The following is a 23,759-nucleotide window of genomic DNA, read 5'->3' as shown; positions in this document are numbered from 1 at the left end:
TACATCCTGTTGCTGTGAGTCACTGTCCCTCACTCCCTCTCTGAGCGCAAACATTCATGTAGGAAATTTTGCTTGAGTGGACTGTCCATCGGCACCCTGCTCCAGATCTACCACAGCACCAGGAAAAAACACACCAGCCAGGCAACAGGATGCACATGGCCCCGCGAAGGATAACTGGAGTGGGCAGGAAATGGAGAAAGAAGAGGAGGAAGAGGATTTGGGATCACAGCTGTGTGCACTGTAAAGAAAAAAGAAAAAATGGTGTTGGAAGCACAGGGAGATACAGGCTGTTGTTCTTTCCCATCGGTAACAGTGAGGCGGAAGACATGGTTGAAATGGGGACAGACATTGTTACAGATATACTGCTCACATTGAAGGATTTATTAAATACCAGTCCAAAAAATATTAAACATGGAGGAAAGAGGGTTAGAAAAAAAGCACACCACAACACCCATACAAAACTAGTGGACAAGGCTTATAACATTAAAAGCTGGACATGTAAAACTCCCTAAGTACAAAAGCCTACATACTTCCAGTGGTACATTTTAAGAATAACTCTAAACATTGATCAACAGAACAGAACTTCTCTGGTTTGCCAATATTTGATTGGGCATTAACAGTTAGGTAGAGTATTTGACATCTATCTTTGTGAAGATGTTTTAGGATGTTCCACAGAATGGCTTAAAACCATAGACTGTAAATATAAATGGACATAGCTGATTCGCTAACTGCCGCATTCCAAATAGGAACTAAGGCATGGAGCTCCATTCCAGCTCCATCCTCTTTGGCTCCAATTTACTTTATTGAAAAACTGTGACCCCTCTCTCTGTGACTGGTATCCTGGTATTTTAATTCACAATTTTGTCTGTAAATTAAAATATGAACAGTAATAACAGACAAATCAGGCACCTTCTTTCACTGAGGTCATTCCCTCTAGTGTTAGCAACATGTTTGATTGACAGCATTGCTAAGCACCCGCTCTATCTTCAAGAGCCTCGCCTTGATTGGCTCTATAACCTCAGGCCTCGATGAACTTCATTAGACTGGAGAAAAGGCTATGGGGGGACATCACACTCCCTTAGTTTACTTCAGTCTATACCAGGCATGTCCAAACTATGGCCCAGGGGCCAAATGCGGCCCTCAGGCTTCCAGGCAAAATGGCCCAAATTACATTGCATCAAATAAAAATATATTTTTTTACTGCAAGTTTTCTGAAAATCTACCTTGATAAAGCTAATATTTAATATTTAGTGTGTGGTTTTAAGGATCTAAGCATGAATAAAGACTGATGGTTCATTCTAATGCACATATTTCAATTATTCCTTGTACTGAGCGCCTCGATCGGCCCTCTGCTTCATCTGTGTTTAGATATGTGGCCCTTGATGAAAAAAGTTTGGGCACCCCTGGTCTATACAGTCTATGCCTAAAACTTGTCAGTGTCCATAGAGACAAGCAGGTGACTTGACATATTTTTCTTTTCTCTCTCTTTCTTCTAAAAACGCCTGTAAATGATTATACTGCAGAACTTTAGAGGCAACACAATAACAGTTCCTTGAGACAATCAGGTGATGTACCCACATCAGAAAACATACATAGTTTACCTTTAATCCAAAAGTGAGCTCCTTTAAACCTCTTTCAGTGTAATAGGTCTTGTCATCAAGTGTTCCAGCAGTAATGTCCAAACTCAAGTTTACAGTTGGTCAAATACACAAAACCTTTGACAAACAATAGTGGAGTTTGTTCTGTGATGGTTCATTAACACCAGGACCTGAAGCTGACGTCAGAGGAGCACCGGACATGCCACTGAGTGAACTGATTAATACAATTTAACTATTCGCTAACATGGTGGAAAAATGACAATGTGATTTCAGTTAAAAATTAAACTTAAGTTTTGCAGTGAAGAGGAAAAAGAAAAAAAATCCATACGACCATAAACCTCTGAAGTTATCGGAACAGTTGTCTTTCCATGGCTTCCGTGCCAGACTGTTTGCTTTATTGGAGTGTAAAGAAAGTATAAGGATAGATTTGTCTCCATGGAAATATTCACAGTAACACTGCCAATAGCAAAGCTTAAAACTAACATTACAGTCAATGTACCCAAAGTAGTCAATTTTAGATTCATCACGTCTCCTTAAACATGCCTCTGGACAGAGGGCGGAGGTCACAGAGAGCCCTCGGTAAGATAAGCAGCATAAGTAGAATCCACTGAGGGATATAATGCATCCAAATGGGCAGGGGCAGTCCTAGGCACGGGCCGACAGGGCACCCACCCGGGGCGGCATTTCGGCAACCTCCTGGTTGTTGGCGAAGAGAGAAGGATTTTTTTAGGTCCCGGGAGTGGGGCCCAGGAGGGGTTCTTACCCGGGGAGTAAATCAGTATAGAAAAGCCTCTTCAAATGGGGCACGTATGTGTTGACAATATTTATTCATCAATCAACTATTCACATTTCTGTTGTTACGTGTTTTCCAAACTTTCTACTCATGAGGTCCGGTTTCCTAGTTTTACACACCATTTTCGAAAAAATTATAATATTTGAGTTGAATTGTCAGCATTTCCTATTTTTATCTCTCTGAAACTCATGGATGTTACAAATATGGAATTTATTATTTGCTGACTATTTTTGGTGGGAATGGCCGAAAATAGCCAATTAGCCTAAAGGCTACAATAGGCAAGGCAAGGCAAGTTTATTTGTATAGCACAATTCGTACACAAAGTAATTCAAAGTGCTTTACAGAATAAGAAATACATTAAAATCATAATAAAAACAAATCAAAACATATTAAAATTAAAAAAGAGAGACATAAATTGGAGAGAAGAGTGCGGAATGAAATGAAAACCTTTCAGTTATATGCACAGTTAAACAGAAATGTTTTGAGCCTGGATTTAAACAGCATCACAGAAGAGTCTGTCTCACATGTTCAGGAAGACTGTTCCAGGTTTTAGCTGCATGAACCTGAAAAGCTGACCCCCCTTGTTTAGTCCTGACTCTGGGCACCAGCAGGAGGCCGGTCCCTGAGCTCCTCAGAGTGCGAGATGGTTCATATGACACTAACATGTCACAGATGTACTTTGGTGCTCGGCCATGGAGAGACTTGTACACAAGCAGAGCTGCTTTAAAGTCTATTCTCTGAGGCACAGGAAGCCAGTGCAGAGACCTGAGCACAGGACCTATGTGCTCGTACTTCCTAGTTCGAGTCAGGACCCGAGCTGCAGCGTTCTGGATGTTCTGCAGCTGTCTCACAGCTCGTTTGGAGAGACCAGTGAGCAGACCATTACAGTATCTAACCTACTGGAGACAAACGCATGGATAAGTTTCTCCAAGTCTGATTTAGACAGTAAACCTTTGATTTTTGCTATGTTTTTTAGATGGTAAAAGGCTGCAGATGTTATTGATTTGATGTGGCTGTTAAAGTTCAAGTCTGAGTCCATTATTACCCCTAGATTTCTTGCCTGATTTGAAGGTTTTAGAGAGAGAGACTGGAGGTGACTGCTGACACTGTCCCTTTGTTTCTGTGGACCAAACACTATGACTTCAGTCTTGTCAGAGTTTAGCTGGAGAAAGTTGTTTTGCATCCACACACTGATCTGTTGGATGCAGTGACCAAGTGAGTCCACTGGTCCATAGTCTCCTGCTGCCAGAGAGACGTAGATCTGAGTGTCATCTGCATAACTGGGCAGGACACGTTATTGCTGCTTATTAACTGGCCTAATGGCAGCATGTAGAGATTGAACAACAGGGGGCCCCGAATTGACCCCTGAGGCACCCCACAGGTCAGGGCCATGTGATCTGAGACACAGTTTCCAATTTCAACAAAATACTTCCTGTCTTCTAGATAGGACTTGAACCATTTTAGTACAGTACAATACACAGTTTAGTACAGTTTAGTACAGTACAATACTCATCACCTCAAACAAGAACGAACAGTAGGGAAACCATGAAAATAATATATCATAATTACTGTATGTTTGGCTGACATGACATTTAAATGTATTTGGAAAAACAAATGTTGCAACACAGTAGATGTCTTTCTCTGTCCAAAGCGTGTGACCCAAAGATGCTCTCGCTCCCAGCTTATCACACTAAATATCAATACAGTTAAATCTCTGAGGAGCAGATGGCTATAATTACAACCGCCTAAACTCCACCCAGAGCCTCTGTCTTTGTGCAAATGTATCTGTGTTCAGTTTGTCCCAGTCAGCTGACAAAGAACTACTCGATATGAAGGCATTTAGGACATCAGCTTGTCATATTTACATGTAACTGGAAGCACTAATATGGATTCATATAGATAGCTTTAAATTATGCCTTATTTGACACAGGTTTCTTGCAATTTTCCCTACATATTTAGAGTGTATTTATCGCCATTGTTTGTTTGTTTTGTTTTTTTTCCTCTTTGTTATTATAATATATTGCGATGTGTGAGCTGCTGTGTCCAAATAATTCCCCTTGTGGATCGATAAATATCAAAGACTTAATAAAACAATAAAAATTTGCCTTTGTCCGTCATTGGACCTTGTACATTATTTCACCAGTGTCTTTACGCACCCTATTGTTTTTATGGCATGATTATGGAGTAATGTTTTATAGGCTTACCAGAATCCATCCTGTGTATTATATAATTTATCTGATCCATAATACGCACGCAGTTAATCACTCATTAGTCAAAACTCGTAACACTAGACTATTTGATAGGCATACTTGAAACATGTTCTAGTCTAGCCTAGTTGTTATCTTAAATAAATACTTGGGCAATGTGTTTTTAAGTAGCACCCAGTACTTCACAAGATAAACATTACTTGAGATTTTGATTACAATATGTTTGGATGGTTTGATCACTGCCTTGAAACCAGTTTACGAAAGGGCATTACATTTATTTCCAGTAAATCTGGTGCAACATCGTCTCCTGTCATTTAATCACGCTAACCACACAAAAGAACACAATAAGTCTTTGTCTTAGCCATATAACTGTCAGATAAAGGTGATCCACGGTATAGTGTCGGGCAAAGGACGCGCGCCAATATCCATCCACCTCCTCCCTACGTGGTCTACGTAAGAGCCCCTCTGCTTTAAAGCGGGGACTGTTCGCAGAACGGTCACCACATCTTAGCAGCTCTCAGTACACGTCTACGCGTCTTGCACATTTTTAACAAGCAATTTTATCTAAACGTTTGATTGTAATACCAATATACTCAACGTACGACCGACATTTACGCAACATTTTTTTATTTTTATTTTTTTTTATTGGAGCTAAGACCTTTCTTTGGAGCTCTTCCCGACGCACTTTACAGAAAGCAAAATGTAAGTAGCCAATCATAAACTTTGAAAATGTTTGCTATTTAGCGTGTTCTAACGGTATCAATACAAAATGTAAGGCTTAGTATACTTTTACGCATAAAATAAATAGACCATTCCACACAGCCTATTTTAATATAAACTTGTTAATTGTGAAAGTGGGATTTTTGTTAAAATTTGGAGAGCGATCCTAGTGACTATTTTAAAACATTGTTGACCTAACCTCACTTCACAATTAGGATAAAACTCGCTGTCTTGTGGTAGAAAGCGAGCTAACATGGGAGTGCCCCAGGGGTCGCGGAGGAACGAGCCCCAGCATGATACGATGCTAACGTGAGGGTCTGAAGTGTAGAGGCTCACATCACGAGAAAAAATGTGTTTGGAAGTAGGCTTAGTTATGCTGAACCACAAACTTTTATTAGGACACTTATTACCACACTTCAATTACGCACACAACACTTACGCATAGACGCTTATCTCTCATCATATCTCCTTATGTTTTTCCCCAAGGCTTTTTTGAATTATCTCTCCATTGTTGTGAATAGAAACGTTTGAGGAATAGCTATAGTGGTTACAGTTTGTTATCTCTTTCCACTTTATGTTGAAACTATTCCCTCAAGGCTAAGGATAAAAGAATAGATTGTAACTCTTAATTAAACTTGTTTGTGAGTGAGGTTTTCTACATGTCTGGAATTTATATTATGTATCTTCCCTTATAGGATGAACAACCGGGACCGCTGGAGGGTGTACAAAAGGGTGAGCCTCATGTTCATCTTTGCTGTGCTGGCACTGACTGTTGTCCAGCTCGGAAGCATCAATATGGGTGCTCCCTTTGAACTAGAGAGACAGGCCCGTATGCAATCAACTGCTGACTACGATGAGAAACAGGACAACAGCTTTAAGACATTCTGGAAGTCAAGCAAGCCAGCACCTACAGAGAGTACCACTGTTACGCATGACAACCGACTAACCACCTGGGATATCGCAAGCACCAACTGTAGTGCAAATCATAACCTGTCAGGCCAAGAGTGGTTCAAGGGGTTAGAGGCAAACTTCAAACAGTTCCTGCTTTACCGGCATTGTAGATATTTTCCGATGACTCTCAACCACCCAGAAAAATGCTCAGGAGACATCTATCTACTTATGGTCATCAAATCAGTTGCTACCGAGCACGACCGCAGAGAGGTGATCCGTAAAACATGGGGAAAGGAGCAGGTGGTGGATGGAAAGCGAATCAAAACAGTTTTCCTTCTCGGTAAATCTTCAAATGAGGCAGAGCGGGCCAACCATCAGAAGCTCTTGGAGTATGAGGACTACATCTACGGTGACATCCTCCAGTGGGACTTTCTGGATAGCTTCTTCAACCTGACCCTGAAAGAAATCCACTTCCTAAAATGGTTCCACACTTACTGCCCAAATGTGCGCTATGTTTTCAAAGGCGATGATGATGTTTTTGTGAGTGTTCAGAATATTTTTGAGTATCTTGAAATGAGCAGCCAGGTGAAAGATATGTTTGTTGGGGATGTGATTTTCAAAGCTAAGCCCATTCGCAAAAAGGAGAACAAATACTACATCCCCCATGCTTTGTACAACAAGAGCTTCTACCCGCCGTATGCAGGCGGTGGGGGGTTCCTGATGGATGGGCCCCTGGTTAAGAGGCTTCATGTTGCGGCAGATACCTTGGAGCTCTATCCCATTGATGACGTGTTTCTGGGCATGTGCCTGGAGGTGCTTAAGGTTACGCCCACCAAGCACAATGCCTTTAAGACGTTTGGCTTGGTGAAAAATAAAAGCAGCAAGTTGAACAGAGAACCTTGTTTGTTTAAAAGCATGATTGTAGTGCACAAGCTGCTACCCACGGACCTAATTCGCATGTGGAATCTGGTTAATAGTGATCTGGTATGTTCCAAGAAGGCACAAATGCTATAGCTTTACGAGAACATTCGGACTTGAGATAGAACTGCTCCTTTGATTATGTGGACAAATATGACATATCAAACTGCTGTCTAAGTGGACTACCTGAAGGAGCTCATAAGTAAATTATGAACTTTTATTAGTATTTTTATTGGCAATTGAAGGACTTTTAATTAATTTTATAGGTGGATTTGTAAGGAGAACAAACTACAGTAGCTGCTTATCCAGTTGCGTGACACTGGACTTTTTTGGGTTAATGTTTTTGATAAGCCTCCACCCTGTTCCATCCGGAATTTCCAAATACTTTAATATTTAAGTTCTTAAGGTTTTTTTTTTTCTTTTCTATCCTCTGACAAACTACTGTAGACTTGCAGTTAACAAAAAAAAAAACCCAAAACAAAAAAAAAAAAAAAAACAGCCCGCATGAATCCAACAATGTGAATCTGTGATAATCTATCCTTCGGTCAAATGGTACAGAAACCATTCATGCATTACTTTTATGTGTCGGTTTGTTGATGTTCTGACCTGAGGGAAATTTCTTGTTTCCTTTCAATAATAACATAATTTTAGACTGTGCCAATCAGTTTTGTTCAGTGAAACATATTGCAATTAATAAGGGAGAAAACAGTCTACCTCAATGCAGTAGTAGAAATGAAAGATCTTAAGTGTTGGAACATTACAGGTTTCAAATGCATTAATGGTGGCTTTTTTAAATAATAGAGATTCTTGCACTTGTTTTTAAATTGAATTGGACTGGACTACTGCCTTTTTATGTTTATGTCTGTGTGTATGTGCTAAAATACTTGACATGTATTTGGTAGTGGGTTTACCATTAACACTGTGAACTGTTGATTGCTGGTACGAGATAATTTAATTACAAGAGGCCAATATAGAATAAGATAATAGAGATTATGTGATTTTTTTATTTTTTAGAATGGGTGGTGATTATGTCTTCAGAGTTTATGTAAAAATGTACATATTTGTAAATAAATGTCTTAAACCTTTAGTCTCTCTCTATGCACAGACCATACTATAATATTCTGTACAGTAGTTGCATGTCCTAGATCTGTTCCTTATCTGTTTGTGCATCAATGTGAACATCAGTTTCAGGTCAAACAACAATAGTGAACATTTTGACGGGTATCGGTTACTATGAGGATAACATACATGCACACATATGCCAGAAATAATGAGATAGAAAAAACAACAACAAAGAAACAAGCCACCTGATCATAACTGTGATATATTAAGTATCTGAATTCTCTGCTCATCATATTATGTTTTGTGGTGGTTTTAGCAGGATTGTCCATGTAAATGCATGTGAAAGAGTCTACATGTATTTACATGTGTTTTGCATTTTACAGTGTGTGGCAGCTAATGTTGAAGCTTGTGTATTCACATGGCAGACTAGAGATGGGGCAGATACAGCCATGCATCTAACAGTGGACATATTGTTGAGTGGTTTAACTTGGCTCAAGAAGACAAAGCTGAATAACAAAACAAAAGAAATGCTTTCCTGTTGTTCTCTGTTTCTTATGGGACAAAGTGAGAAAAAGCCATAGAAACTGGATAGTCTGTATATTGTATTCCTTGTAGTGTACACTCTCGAAAACAGGAACCTTTTAATCTCTTAATACAGCTTTTATCTCTAGCAAAACTACAAAGCGTGAGTCAAATGGTGTCAGATTATTAAGCATTATTTCTGTGCTTTATATTGTGACAGTGATCAAGTGGATGATCTTGGCAAAACTGTCAAAGCAAATAAATACTACTCCAATTTATGAGGGAATATTTTGTTGATATTGATGATAATGCCTCAGTAAGGAGCACTTGTGTTCTTAAGAACACAACAACAGTGTTCTGACAGGCCAAGTTCTGTTGTTGTGTCCTTAGGCAAGACCCTTCATCCACCTTGTTTATGTAATAATGTGGTATGAGAGTGAGTGATTGGCTAGTGGCACAGACTCTCAGCCTTGCATCCCTGTTGTTAAGGAGACAGCTTTACATGGAAAATAGACGAAGATTAGGAAGACTGGAAAAAAAAAAAAATTCAATCTAGTATTTCTAAATTTGTTAACATACAAATACTAGTATAGTAATGATTAACACTGGAATACCAAGGATGGCTGTATGACAAAGCATAAGCATAAGTTTCCCGGGAGGACAGAGGCACCAGCTAACATTTACCAACATGCAGTGTAAATGTCCCACTGTGGTGTGGATCTGTGCCTGTATGCTCATAACCTGCCAGTGGATAGGCAACTGCACCTTTGTTGACACTAATTGGGGTGGCTTTTGATGTCAAAGCTGTCAATGGGTTGGCAGAAGGGGCTGTAGGCTTTCACACTAACCCTCCATTTTCTTCAAAGCCCTCTAAGGACCATTGCTGGCATGGCTGGAGATGGGAATGTTGTAAGGCTCAAATTAAAAAGAGCATTCCTTGACTGGTGACATGAGAACAGGACAAGAGAATATGTGGTTTGAAGACTAATTGTTCCAAAGTTTCCAATGTCTCTGGCTCAAGAATGTACAGCAGCATCATATGTTTGATATGTTTTGTGAATGGAGAATAGTCATGTAGTTATGCATTTAAAATGCACTAAAGATTGGAAAAAGACACATTATACAGCAATCAATACACAGTGATTGTTTAAGTATGACCTAAAAAATCATCTGCTTGTCACCATGGAGATTTGCTTTGCCTGGAATATTCCACAGTATGGTATTAAACATAACCTTTTATTTTGTATTCTTATTCCAAAAAATAACAAAAACATGCATTCTCTATGAGCCGAATGCCTCTCCAGAGATCTGACTGGTAACTTGGCCTGGTGGTGTCACCTGTTTGTCTCCATGCCATAGAGTGGAACATTCCAGGCAAAGGAAAAACATCATCATGGAAATACACAGGGGCCTTACTTACAACAGCACCTTTAAGCGAAAACCTTACATTTTCACAAAGAATTTTATCATATATATTTTCTTCAAAGTGATCAACCACTTTTAATCCAATGTATCTGTCTACTAAACAATTGTCTGCAAATAATTAAAATCTTACTCACTGTGCTCCTTTTCTCTTATATCAATGAATAGGTCTGAGGCAAAGTGGCTTAGAACATTGTGTGCTATAGGACACCGGGTCCCCACAAAGATCCATTGTGAAGAGGACTCCGAGAAGTATGCTTGTATTTAAAAGAGGCACTATTTACACTACACAACAGAAAAGAGATTAGAAAACAAGTATCCATCACTGCCATTGTCTTTAAAATATATCATATTAACCATGTTCTATGCATGTTATAGAATTATGGAATATTTTACAAAATTGTAAGTTAAATACTTAAAGCAAAATCTTACTTGTATGAGCAGCCTTCGGAAAGCAAGTTAGCAGTCTTACAGACTGGTTATTCTGAACATGTACTGGACTGCACATCTTTAAAAAACAGACCCGGCTCCTGCAACAGCAGCAATGTCACCATGTGTAAACTGTGAGTGTAAGAGAATGGACAGCATGGGAGAGGGGGATGAGAAAGAGTGAAATGTGAGAGTTTGGGATATTTTGATATTTGACACATTCACTGTATTTATTGCTTTTTCATCCAACAATCCCACCTTGGGGGGCAGTGTTAAAGGCCTTCTGGGGACTGATGCGAATTAGCCTTGGCTGTTAACACTGATAACTGCATCAGATTACCGAATTGTTAAATAAAATGCCACCCAGCTCAGACCAGTCCCTACTAAATCTTTAATGGTAATGTTGCATTCAGTAGCTTCACATTCAAACTGAATTTAACAGTTGTTTGTACACCTCAAATTTTGTGAGGCTATCGCACTGTGCTCGTTTGATGTTCTCAAATACTTGTATCATTAAGTGATGCTGCCATCTAGTGGAAGTTACTCGTAATGAACAGCTCATTCTCACCTCAAGGTAACCTACATATGAATAAGTACGTTCTAGTCAGGTGAAGTCACAACCAAGTGCAAATCCCAGCCATTTATTTAGGATTCTGTGGCTCAAAACTTACAGCATCTTGACAAAATGCTGGATCCCATTTGTTCATTTGAATAAACGCAATACATTAGACAACACATTTTAAAAATCACCTACTGGGATTTATTTTCATTAGGCGTAATTAGTCGATGCACTACAAATATTGTGGGAAGAATTCTGACTCACCGACTGCGTCCCATCCCACAGATGGAACAGCACAATGCACATTACTCACTTACCACACAGCCTCATATTTATCAAAATATGCTTTACACAGTACAAGTAAAACTTGACACCTAAAGCAAACTAAAGACAATAAGAACAAAACATGGATACAATTGTATCATTTACAAAATGTAAAATGAAATAAACATTTTTTACATGAATTTGACAAAATGCTTTTCACAGCAAACCATACATTTCATCCATTGAGAGAATAGGGTTGGATGGGGCAAGTTTGCTGCAGGGACATTCAGTACTCAAATTGAGTACAAGACAAGAGTACCTTACTGGCACAGAGCAGGATGGTGTTGTGGGGTATACAATATAGGCCTAAAATGCCCATTAAAGTTAAATAACATGGATGATGCTTTCTGGAATGTCCAAAAGCTCTGAAAACGATGAAACCAGAGTCCATTCAAAAGTAAAAAAAAGTTTGATGACCAAGTCATTTAGTCATCAAACTTTATCTTCTTTCCCTGTGGTTTGGCAAATCCACCACCACCTCTTCCACCTGGGGGGGGGGAAGGAAGAAGAGTATTTAAAAACACTTAATTGGCAATTTTTAAATGTTTCCATCAATTAAACTGAAACGTACCTCCAAATCCTCCTCGTCCACCCCTTCCTCCTCCACGTCCACCGAAGCCACCTCTGCCTCCCCTGCCTCCTCCGCCACGACCACCGAACCCCCCGAAACCACCTCTGCCTCCCCCACGGCCGCCCCCTCGGCCCCCACGGAATCCACCGTCACCCTTGGGCTTGGCATAGTCCAAAGTTACTTTGTTTCCATCGATCTCTCCATCATCCATGGCCTCCTTCGCCGCTTTGCAGTCACTCTCATTGTCAAAGTCCACAAAGCCAAAACTAAAAACAGTATCAACAATTGACTTCAATGTTCAGATATGGCAAAAGGGTAGATTACCAGATAACCAAGTTCACACACACACAATACAACTTTAACCTACCATTTTGATGCCCCCGTTTCGCGATCCGTCACTATCCTGGCCCCAACTGCACCTTCAAATGCCTCCCTGAGTGACTGGTCTGTTGTGTCCTCTGAAAGACCCTTTACAAACAGGGTCTTTGTTGGACCTTTAGGGGACATAAAGCAATGTTAAAAAAAAAAAACAATTCCAGTGTTTGTTGAAATCTAACTATAGCAATATCCAGATCAGGACTTGACTATCTTAGAATTCTTCAGTCAAATATCAGAAGTCAATTTTTCATCACATCTGGTATTTTCAATGTGTTTAAAAAAAAAAAAAAAAAAAAAAAAAAAATTACCTGAATTCCCTCGGCCTCCATCACCTCTAGAGTTTGAGCTGTACTCCAGCCTAATCGACCGGCCATCAATCTCGGTGTTGTTCAGGTTTTCAAGAGCCTCCTTGGCATCATCTGTGCTGTCAAATTCGATGAAGGCAAATCTAAGAAAAAACAAAAAATTAACAAGGCTGCCACAACATTACTGAAGTCTTGCTAACATTTAATGTGTTGTTGCACATCAGACATAGGCAACATCCACAAGAATGAACCCGTTTAACTGTGCATTAACTCTTCTTCTCGTGCGAATCCACAAAATCATTGGAAGATTAAGAGGAGCTCATGAGAAGGCAAATTGTAAATGACCAGTTAGTAAAAATGTACGAAATTATGACCTTACCCTTTAGGCCTTCCATTATTTTGAGGGATTCTTATTGACACTGCCTTTTCAAATGTGGACTGCAAGGTTTCTTCTGAGGCACTGAAGGCCAGATTGTTTACCACCAGCGTTTTACAGGCTGCTGCAGGTGCAGCTCCTACATGAACAACAAGTCATCAATAACCATTGCTAAGACGAGTCATTCAAACTTCCAATGAACACTCACCTCCCATTCTGCCTCCTTTTTGTTGGCTTTTCTCTCCAACAAAGTCAACAATGATGGCTCTTCCCTGAATATCTGTTCCCTGGGCTTGTTCTAGCATCTTCTCAGCTTCTGCTTCAGATTTGAATTCTATGTATGCAATGCTGTTGGAAAATACAACATTAAGTGCTTTCAATGTGATTACATGGATTAAAGTAAAATTATGAGTTTGCCTTACCCTCTGTTGGAACCGTTCTGTCCTTGGGGTAACCGAACATCTACGGCATCTTCAAAGACTTCTTTAAGTTCATCAACCGTTACAGAGAAGGAAAGGTTCTTCACAAATAAGGTGCGGGTGTCCCTTTCTGAAACAATGAATATGACCAGCGTTAATATTACTCTACGAGTACATAGTCATTTCATTTGTCTTTCCACTCCTTACCTTTCCTCCCCTCCTGTGAATTCTCTTTACTCCGGGCTCTGTCCAGCTTCATTTCCTGGCCCATAAACTTCTTGCCATTGAGCTCCAGTGCCTTCTGCAAATCCTCTTCACAAGAGAAGTCAACATACCCAAATTTCCTAAGATAAAAAGGGGGAATTTACCATTATTTCATAAGTATGACCAATGACAAGTTATGGGAAAAAAAAAACTACTTACTTTGATCCTCCTAACCGAACATCAACAACTTCCAACTCATTTTTCGAAAAGAATTTCCTAAGCAAAGACTTAATCTCATCAAAGTCTTTGTTTGTATTAAGGTTTCCTACAAATAGACAAAATCCTGGGGGAAGCAAACATAACATTAGATTGATCATCTTTGACCATTCCTGCACATGTTATACAGTAGCAAAATTCAGAAAGTATAAGGTGACATCATGTATCAGTATTAAGTCCCTTGTGATCATCATTATTTAACAATTGAAGATAAAAAGTAGTTCTATATATCCATACCTTCTCCTTCGGTTTTTGCCTTCTTGGCAGGTGGAGTTTCCTTTTTGGCTTCTGCCTTCCTCTTTGCAGGAGTCACTGGAGCTGAAGAAAATGATGATTACCAAACAATGCATAAAATATAAATATTCTATCCAATTGTCCTAAACCTCATACCTTCTTCCTCCTCGTCGTCATCATCGTCTTCCTCATCATCGTCGTCGTCCTCTTCATCTTCCGACTCCTCCTTTGCCTTCACCATGCCCGCCTTTTTAGCCTTGGCAGGGGCTGGTGTTGTGTCCATTTCTTCCTCAGATTCTGAAAAACAATTTTAATGTTGAAAACCTTCATCTTAATTACAACCAAGATGCAACCTTTGTGGTCCCCACCATCTTCATCATCATCATCTTCGTCATCATCTTCTGAAGATTCCTCTTTTGTGGCTGCGGCCTTGGCTTTTGCTGCAGGTTTAGCTGCAACTTTAGCAGCAGGGGCCTTCTTCACTGGCATCTCTTCTTCTGAATCCTCGTCATCATCATCATCATCAGATGATTCTTCAGCTGCTGGAGCTTTGGCTGGGGCCTTGGCGGCAGGTTTAGCAGCAGGTTTAGCAGGGACTTTCTTGGGGGGTGGCACCTCCTCTTCTGAGTCATCATCATCTGAAAGCACCAAGATCCATTTCAAATATGAGACTTGCCCCGAGACCCTTTGAACATTGCAGAGGAGCCACAGTTCAGTCTGGGTGCAGTCTGAGCAAGGTGTAATCAGTTTTTTTTTTTTTTTTTTTTTTAAATGTTACAGCGATTGAGGATAGAACCGGCAGACATAATAACACACCGGCACCGAAGACATAGCACTGCATTTCATATTCCTCCATACATAACACGCATGAGTACTGCACAACTACATGCATGCCAAGAAAGAGAGGGTTCACACCAATACTACTCTGTAAAAGGCAACTGGGTCCTCACCATCATCGTCGTCATCGTCATCTGAATCTTGGGTCTTTTTTGGAGGAGCCTTGGCCGCAGCTTTGACTGGGGTGGCCTTTGCTGGGGGAGTTTCCTCTTCAGATTCTGCAGGATTAGAAAGGCATAACTATAAAGGCCAACTAAGAAATTCCTGTTGTTCAAGTCAGGGCAAATGAGCACAACATCGTTCACCAGACTGTAGGCAATGGCCACTGAGAAACTAAAAGTTTATTGCCAAGTGCTGCTACACAATAACTTAATATTTACTCAATGATCGCAAATGAAATAGCAGAAGAACATTCTTATTACCTGAATCATCATCATCGTCGTCGTCACTGCTTTCTGCCTTTTTAACAGCCTTGCCATTCTTGGCAGGTGTAGCCTTCGTAGGAATAGCTTTAGCAGGTGTAGCCTTTTTCACCTTTGGTGGAGGAGCCTGAAATGCATAACAAACAATAAAGAACCTGAAAAGATTTCAATGTATACAGGCATGTCGCAAGTATATACCTCTTCCTCCTCTTCACTGCTGTCTTCCTCACTGGACTCATCCTCCACTTGTTTGGGTGGCGGGGGTGCCTTTTTTTTCTGAGAGACTTGTTTATTTGCTGCCTGAAAAAATAAAGTATAATTTAAAATCACAGCTGACAAACAAAGGGATTAAAACTACCGATCACTGTAAGCAACATATGTCTAATATGTAATATTCCATCCGTGCGTGCCCACCTCGTGTGTCACACGCAAAACCCACGTGGGGCACAAGAGGTCCGCCTGTTAGCATAAAGCTAATCCGCTCATAACCATGCTAATATAAACGAAGAAATAAATACATAACCACGTTAATTTGAAGTTTCTTGCGGAATTGTGTTTGTGCAAGTTAACTGAGGAACGCATATAAGTTGCAATGTTTGAGCCTGCCATAGTGTGCATGGCATGTGTTGTGTGCTAATGCTAGCTAACGCACACATGTCGTGGCCACATGTTTATTCATGCAGAACACGAGGACATCTATATAGAAGGATGGAAAACATTTCAATTTGTTCAGTTATGGTGAACTTGGGCCACAGTAAACTGAAAAGCAATGGTTTCGGTCAAAATAGTGTCGATCGCGTTTATGCGAGCCATTTTGAGGTGTTAGCAGGCCCGCACGGCTGCCTGCACCACGACAGAACAAACATGGCTGCTGCAAACAGAAAAAGGGATTCACAAAAAGAATGGCGACGAATCTCTTCTCTTTTCGGTAAAAAGCTCAGGAGAACATGACACGTACACGGTAGAGATATTTTAGGCGATCTGCTGTGCAGTATGTTGTACACAATTAACGGGATACTGCCCCCAAATCTTTAAATACCAATACTTAATGTCATAAAGCGTTAAGATTTTAAAATAAGTGTATAAAATGTCCTTACCTTTGCTAGCTTCACCATGATGTCGTTGTGTTTCAAAGAAACACAAATAAGTACGAAAGAGGGGGCTGTGTAGATCTAGCACATGCACGTGGCTCAGCCTGCTCAGTGAGACATTGGACAGGAAAGACAGGGGGACAGAGACGGGCTGCTTGTGTCCCTGAGCTCTTCCACTGCGCCCGCCCACACGGGCCCAGCACCAATCACTGCTGCGCTTGCCTCGAGCAAACGCCCACTGCAAGCGCCATGGAATTTACTACTACAACAAGCATGTACTACTTCATGCGTTTCACTGGACTGGAGGGCTTTCATTTATATTAAAAGCAGTTCTCAGTTATGCAGGTCTACGCTATTACAAATCTAATCATAACTTGCAAAGAGATAGCATTTAGCAAAGAGTAGGCTATTGTATATGGCGTGATCTTGTAAAATAAACCAAAGGGTAGTAGAGTAAAAAGCCACCACATCGTGGCAGTATTGCCTCAGCTGTAGAGGGGCACTTTTTGCATTGCAAACATGAATCTACTAAGATTGCAAATCGTTCAACACTTCCCACTACGCCCCTCATAGTATGCGCTACCATACAAGCCTCAGACTGCAAAAAATATTATCTATTAGTATCTAATTTGTTTTGCGTTTTTAATCACTATAGATTTACTGCAACATAAGCTGACTACAACAGGTTATCATATCCTATTGAGTCTGGCGGTGTCCACAATCTTCATGAACGCTATATACAATGATTCCTCTGTTAAACAGGCGAACCAAATGCTGCTCAACAGGTGTGAGTTTAGTGTGCCCCACTCTGCCCTCTAGTGCCACCAGTTTGCAATTACAGTCCCCGTCAGTCTACAGTATAGACAGTATAAAGAAGTCATATATACAGTATAATCCACAGACGTGGTCAAAGTACTGCATTTCATTTCTTGAGAAGTAGCCTACAGTTTTAGCCAAATGTTACTCTGATACAAGCAAAAAGTTGCTCATTTGAATTATAAAATAGGCTATAGAAATAGTAATTAGCCCTTTGAGGCTTTTTAGAAATTGATTTATCTTTCAAATGTAATGTCAAAGAAAGCAACAAGCAAAAGTACAACTCAAGTTAAGTATGTCTACAGATCCCCTAAAACTGTACTAAAGTAGCCTACATAAAAAAATACATTTACTTTACTAAGCCCAGGGTTACAAAGAAAGAAAGAAAATCCTCAATGGAAATGTGAATTTTTGTTTCAAGTTTATAACTGAAATACACTATCCATTTGTGTCATGCGTGGTGACAAAATAGTTTCACCTACTGACTAAATCCAATAATTGCAGATACTAATTATATCATATCATATTTGACAATCTAAAGGGGAGTTTTGCCATATAATTCTTTCCAGCTCTTCACCTTAATTTTAAACTATAGACTATTATGTGAATGCAGCTTGTTCTCTGTAATGTATGATTATAATGGAGAACATTCTTTTGCAAGCCCATAAGATGATATTCCTTTTCTTTTATTTTCAAAACTAATCTGATCTGCGTAGGCTCCACATATTGATCTATAGTTAAATTCTTTGTTAAAATGGAGTTAAGTGTGCCATTATTATAGATTAAATAAATGTCCTAAAGGTTTGTGTTTATTACTGCTGTGTGAACAAGAACATGATTATGGCACAAGTCAGAGTTATTTTGATCTTAAATGTTTTCAAATAAAGAAACAAATAGACATAAAAAGAATTCTGTAAGTGCACATGGAATGTAATCTTTATCATTTTTTAAAACATTTACAACTATTTGAAACAAAAAAGTAACAAACAGAATTGACCTGCATTTTGTTTTTTCAAAATGTTACATAAATAAAACATATTTATAAATATCTCTTTTATAAACATATAAATAGTTTTTAAACATAAATACATTTATGCAGGAGGAGATGAAATACATGAATGTACAGCAGCAGCAGCAACAATATACAGCTTTGCATTCTGTCGTTTTTACACCATTGTCCATCATCGTGTACATTATATCTCTGTCGGGATGTGTTGACAAATGGATATAGTATCTGCATATACTGTTTATATGAGGGTTTCGGAGCGTCGTCATCTCAGTCTTTGTAGTTTCTGGTCACGGAGACTTTCGCACCGGAAGTCGGTCACATATTCAGATTTGTTTTTTATTCCTCAGGTGAGAACAAACTGCTGTAAGTTGTCCAAACCCATCGTCCACAGATCTGTAAGAAAACCATATAAAAAGTTGTTAGTCCCATTTTAAAAACAGAAGAATATTTAAGCTGTTGGGTACATTTAAAAGCGAGCAGGATATGGTCTGACCAGTGGCTGTATAACGAAGTGTGCCGTGATGAAAAACATTGACTCACAGAATTAGGACTAAGGACTTGACAGTTTGCCACAGCCACACACAGGCACGCATACAGGAGCCCATAGCTGCAGGACTAATTGTGCGTCACCTTAGCTTCCTAACTCCTGCTGCTTTGCCTTAAAATGTCTTTGGTAAAAGAGGTGGGCTTCCCAGAAAGATCTCCCACTGCCACAGCATGCTGCTTTGTTTTCGTGTGTGTCCCTCCTTCATCACACATTAGCTTTTAATCTTAAACTTGATACATCCTGTCTGCTCCCAGATGAGACAGATGCTGTTCTTAGCAAACTCCTATAAAGTGGACTTCTTCAAAGACCAAAGATACAGTACAGTTACTTTGTTTTGCTTACAGTTTTAGCGTTACTTTATCATCACTTGCAAATAGGAAATCATGTCACTGTCATTCATCATTCATTCATTCATATTACATCCCTGAGTGAATGACTTGTCAACAAAAAGGAAATTAGTGGAGAGTGTGTTATTGCTCATATGACTTCATCTTTGTTCCTGGTTCCTTTTTCTCCTTTTCCCTCCCACTCTATTCGCTCTCACTCAACAGGTCTCACAAAAAGTCTAACATTTTGAGGAAACTAAATTTGTATTTGATATGATTGCTTACTATTTCATTTTTATTTTCCTGATTTCATTCCTAAAATCGGACTTTCTTTGCTGATGTGTATGTGTATGTGTATTTACTTTATAATGGTATGTGTGTTCCAGATGCCTTACCTTCACAGCACCGCTCCGGTCCCTAGCATCCCATGCCACTTAGGGTTCCTATTCTGTCCATCTTATGTCCGAAGCAGCCACTCCTTGACGAAGAGCCGGCTTTTTTATTTCCTGATTTGTGCCTCCTGGGCACAGGGTGGTCATTAAGAAGCCGAGCCCACATCCCCCTGGCCCTGGTGTCCACGCGTAAATCACGCAGTAACCGTATCCGTGAGCGCACAGCCTCCAATTGCCTCTCTCTTTCCTCTGACTCCAGAAAGTCCGCAAGCTCCTCACCCAGCAAACTCCGAAGAGACTGGAAACATAAAAAGGAAACAACGTCTTAAAAACAATACAAACTTATACTAAAAGTATAAAAATCTAAATTAAGTTTATATATATCTATGTTGATAAAGTTAATTTCAAAACAAGCTGTGCGTCTCTCGATAGCACATCTCACAAGGCAGAGTCGAAGGCAGGTGCTTTGTGCTGCGTTATATGTACACTACAACTACCACCGATAAATGAAATAACATACAATACTATTATAAACATTTACTTTAGTTGTGTAGGCTGGCACAATTATGTGCGTTATTGTTCTTTTACGCATGGGCATGGGCATGTTTTAGCATAAGCATTCTACACGAAATCATTTTTAGCGTTTTGAAAATAAATGTTACATGAACAATACTTGTCTGACATTTTGTTAAATTTTTTTTTTAGCAAATTTTTTCGGCTGAAATTGTTGTTTGCCAAATGTTTTAGCTCTCTTTATCATTCTATGGTAACGCGCGCCCTTACTCTGATCCTAGCGATGAAAATTAGCCCTTACCTTTTGCTGCACTTGAGATAAAGGCTTTGCTCCAATCTTCATTGAAAGCAAAGTGACAATAAGTCCACATGCCACCAAGTAGGACACGTTCATTTTGGCGACTGGTGAGTTCTAGAGTGAATTGATTCCTCTGGGACGCAGTAGCCAATCAGCTGTTCGCCGTAGGAGGCTGAAATCCGTCGTTCACTCTTAGGCTCCTCAAGTGCTCCTCTAACTCAGTGTATTGGTTCGCAGTGCTTTATAGCCGACCCATGGTGATGTCATAACAACCTGCGTAATGGTGCGCTCCCTTTCGCACAATACCTGCCTCTGGGCGCGTCACGTCACGCGCAACTAAATGAGCCAAGCTTCTGCAGAAATTAGATGAGATCGTCCGACTTGCATCACACTTCAGACACTAAAAGATCAGAATGGCCTCTCAAAAAATATATATATTCGCCATGCCTCCATCTGTGCCAAGCCGGTTTCAGCAAAAGTAGCGGGGGGAAAAAGAGCAGAGATGATAGCGTAATCCTAAACTACTGAACTACTAAATGTCTCATACTATAAATATATATATAAATAATAAAAACTGTATTTTGTATTTCAAAAATAACTTTCACAATAATCTTAAACGGCATAATTCTTTTTCTCATATGCATGTTCATGGTTTGGGCTCTGGGCAGTTCGAGCGTACTTAGAAGCACTGTCTGCGCTGGGACACAGAGTGGCAGCATGTGCCAAAAAGAGAATCCAATGGACACGGGACATCAATCAGAGCGCATGGACCTGAACTGTCACAGATGTCATCAAGGACGTTTGCATGTAGTCAACAAAAAATAATGGCTTTAATATTTTATTAGTGTTTCATTTATTTCAAGACCAGATTTGCATCACTCATGATAAAACATAGGGTTGCCATGTCTATTTCCAAATAAATGTATGTATTAGCCTATGGATTTCAAGCTTCAATTGATCTGTTCTTTAAAATGTAAAAGCTGCAAGAGTTAATGACAGTGATGCCAGGCTTAAACGTCTCTGACCTCTAATAGTCCTGACGTTTTATGTTTTACAGAGCATTTTCTGCATCTTACGGCTTCTTTATATTTATGTTTTACAAGGATTTGACACATTCCTTTGTAATGCCACAAGTGTCACTAGTCTCTCTTGTTTTGTATTGTTTAATAAAGTTACACATTCTTTCCAGTGACTTCACACAAAGTTACAGAGCATCATCTGTTTTGCCTCTTTCTCCTTGTTTCTCTCCATGCCCTAATTTTATTTTTAGTTTTTATATAGATTTTTCATTTTTAAGTAGCATGGCTTGCACAGGAGGAAGCAATGCCGGGTCATGCACTGTTGTTACTCAGGGCTTTGGCTAAGACAAACTACAAGTCAGTTACAGCCCTATAAATAAACGATTTATGGCAAAAGGGATTTAAATACGTTTTACACAAGATCTGCAAAAAATTACACAAGCTCCAATATACTACACACAACTTCTTTTGTCTTCATTTTAGTTATGGTTATTGGAATGTATGTATGCATATTTGATTTTCTGGTATATACACGTAATGTTACCTTGAACCTTCTGTCAATTTTTAGTAGCTGCATAACCTTTTAAATGTTACCATTGTACCATTGGCCGCATCCAATAACATGACCCATCAAATTCCAAAAAAATGGTGGAATCCCTTGTATGTATTGTTCAGTGTTGCTCATGCATAACGCCAAACAAAAAACACAAAGCCACAGTGGAATAATGTTAGAGTTTTACTGGCTGTTCCACAGATCGTCTCCCTTGCAGCAGTCCCATAATAACTCTTATACAGTGCATGTTTTCAACAGACACTGAGGCATGAAAAATATGGAAAACATTGTCCTATATAGTCTCCAAAGTCATTATGCTGAAGTAGTAGTTGTGTCAGTATCAGTATCAGTCTTGTCTCACTTCAAGAAAATCCCAAGTTCTTATCATTGACCTATGAGTTCCATTCATCAGCCTAAAACATTGTCAGTTGTTCCAGTTCTGTATTCCTGTGAGATCTGAATGGGTCGAATGTACTATACATTGTGCTATAAGATTCTATTAGTGTTTTTGGTTCATTATTCATAACTTCTTAATCTCACAGATGGTTTTAAAGTGACACTTTTGGGGTCAAATCCACTGGACAAAATTAAGTAGGCTAACTTACCCAACCCCAACCAAAAAGTTACATAGTACAACTTTAATGCCACTGTGCCCAAACGGTCAATCTGAAATGCTGAAAATGCACACAAACCCCTATACTGACTGGAAATGGCACGTGATTGTGGCTTTGTCATTGAAACCCCGTGCATTTTCACAGTGATAGTCACTGCACCAATTTGAAACATTCATGGAGTGGCGTGCTGACTATGTGAGCCAGAATCAAATAAAAGTATTTGAACCCCCTTTTTTGTGGCTAATCTTTGACGTCAACATTGGTAGACCTGCGCAATGGCCACACAGGTTAGTAATGAGAAAGTTGCACAGATCAAAATACAGACTTCATCTATTTACAGTGCATGTACGATTTGCATATTCTACAATTTGTGTGTTTTCAATGGAACAGGTTTTTGTTAGTGAGTATAATGCGTTCAAAGAGCGTCAATGTCTGGATTTGACTCATTTGAATATGATATGCACAGAGGTAAAATTGTGCAGAATAAATACTGCTAACATGTTGACAAGGCAATAAGAGACTGGTTGGCGTACGAATCAAATGTTTATCCTGATTGCAGTTAGCTTTAATGTCAAGGCTTAATTCAATAAAGATCACTTTTCACCCAGAAGTCTCTAAGCCCTGAATGAGTAACGTAGAAGACAGTTAACTAAGTGCTACAAGAGGTCCACAGTACACCACATGAAAAGAGTTGTCCAACCTCTGGGTTCAATACTCAGAACAGGTCATATAAACTCTTGTCACACGTGGACTGCTTGTAAATGTGCAGCACTTAGCCTCTGCACGACCCCTCCATACATTCTCACAAAGACCTATCACAAAGGGTTCTTAAATAGGAACTGTATACAAACAAAAGACATGCATCTTGGTTTATTTATGCAGAGTGGGTGGGAGGGAAAAGGACCCAAAAATTGTTCTGTGATATGGTATATAGACATGGTGATTGGAGAACAAGATTTGGTTGTGACGCTGACAAAGCGATGGAGCAGAGGATGAGATGAGTGCACAGTTATAAGTTATGAACAGAACAGAGTAAAATAAATGTGGAATAGTTAGTGCAATGTCAAGTAATTTTCCTTGGATCAAGAAAGTTTATCAAGTCTAATAAGAACGT

General features: G+C 39.6%; 3 protein-coding genes and 2 non-coding genes across 5 annotated transcripts; 1 reads left to right on the top strand and 4 right to left on the bottom strand.

Moving 5' to 3' along the window:
- Window positions 1-4,992: 4,992 nt before the first annotated feature.
- b3gnt7 (UDP-GlcNAc:betaGal beta-1,3-N-acetylglucosaminyltransferase 7) lies at window positions 4,993-8,214 on the top strand. Its single transcript, XM_020924853.2, has 2 exons — window positions 4,993-5,300; window positions 6,014-8,214. Coding segments are annotated over exons 1-2 (1,212 nt in total). The 5' UTR covers window positions 4,993-5,298; the 3' UTR covers window positions 7,224-8,214.
- A 3,083-nt stretch (window positions 8,215-11,297) lies between these two features.
- On the bottom strand, window positions 11,298-16,719 carry ncl (nucleolin). Its single transcript, XM_020924738.2, has 16 exons — window positions 16,565-16,719; window positions 15,666-15,767; window positions 15,468-15,594; window positions 15,159-15,263; window positions 14,577-14,846; window positions 14,365-14,505; window positions 14,212-14,292; window positions 13,918-14,041; window positions 13,702-13,838; window positions 13,498-13,624; window positions 13,284-13,423; window positions 13,079-13,214; window positions 12,703-12,842; window positions 12,384-12,510; window positions 12,017-12,282; window positions 11,298-11,932 (listed from the first exon to the last, which is right to left on the bottom strand). The coding sequence occupies exons 1-16, from the start codon at window positions 16,580-16,582 to the stop codon at window positions 11,871-11,873; spliced, it is 2,103 nt and encodes a 700-aa protein (XP_020780397.2). The 5' UTR covers window positions 16,583-16,719; the 3' UTR covers window positions 11,298-11,870.
- Window positions 14,109-14,175, bottom strand: LOC129412207 (small nucleolar RNA SNORD82). Its single transcript, XR_008633606.1, has one exon. It is a non-coding gene; the product is annotated as a small nucleolar RNA SNORD82 (small nucleolar RNA).
- Window positions 14,978-15,115, bottom strand: LOC129412208 (small nucleolar RNA SNORA57). The gene has a single exon (XR_008633607.1). It is a non-coding gene; the product is annotated as a small nucleolar RNA SNORA57 (small nucleolar RNA).
- A 1,559-nt stretch (window positions 16,720-18,278) lies between the features above and the next one.
- Window positions 18,279-20,659, bottom strand: nppc (natriuretic peptide C). The gene is made up of 3 exons (XM_020924864.2): window positions 20,463-20,659; window positions 19,652-19,946; window positions 18,279-18,776 (listed from the first exon to the last, which is right to left on the bottom strand). Exons 1-2 carry the CDS (start codon window positions 20,553-20,555, stop codon window positions 19,674-19,676), a joined length of 366 nt encoding a protein of 121 aa, XP_020780523.1. The 5' UTR covers window positions 20,556-20,659; the 3' UTR covers window positions 18,279-18,776; window positions 19,652-19,673.
- Window positions 20,660-23,759: the final 3,100 nt, after the last annotated feature.

Source organism: Boleophthalmus pectinirostris, unplaced genomic scaffold (genome assembly GCF_026225935.1).
Source record: "Boleophthalmus pectinirostris isolate CB_2022bp ecotype Guang Dong unplaced genomic scaffold, ASM2622593v1 HiC_scaffold_7, whole genome shotgun sequence".
Lineage (NCBI taxonomy): Eukaryota > Metazoa > Chordata > Actinopteri > Gobiiformes > Gobiidae > Boleophthalmus > Boleophthalmus pectinirostris.
The sequence above is the reverse complement of the archived record's forward strand: the minus strand, read 5'-3'. Positions and strand labels throughout refer to the sequence as shown.

Bases quoted from the DNA above. Each gene is read 5' to 3' on its own strand.
- ncl (XM_020924738.2), bottom strand. The intron at 14,506-14,576 runs GTGGGGACCACA...ATTGTTTTTCAG, and splicing joins AGATGATGATGATGAAGATG to AATCTGAGGAAGAAATGGAC. The intron at 14,293-14,364 runs GTATGAGGTTTA...CATTTTCTTCAG, and splicing joins TGACGACGAGGAGGAAGAAG to CTCCAGTGACTCCTGCAAAG.
- nppc (XM_020924864.2), bottom strand. From the start codon at position 20,555: ATGAACGTGTCCTACTTGGTGGCATGTGGACTTATTGTCACTTTGCTT. The intron at 19,947-20,462 runs GTAAGGGCTAAT...TTATGTTTCCAG, and splicing joins TATCTCAAGTGCAGCAAAAG to TCTCTTCGGAGTTTGCTGGG.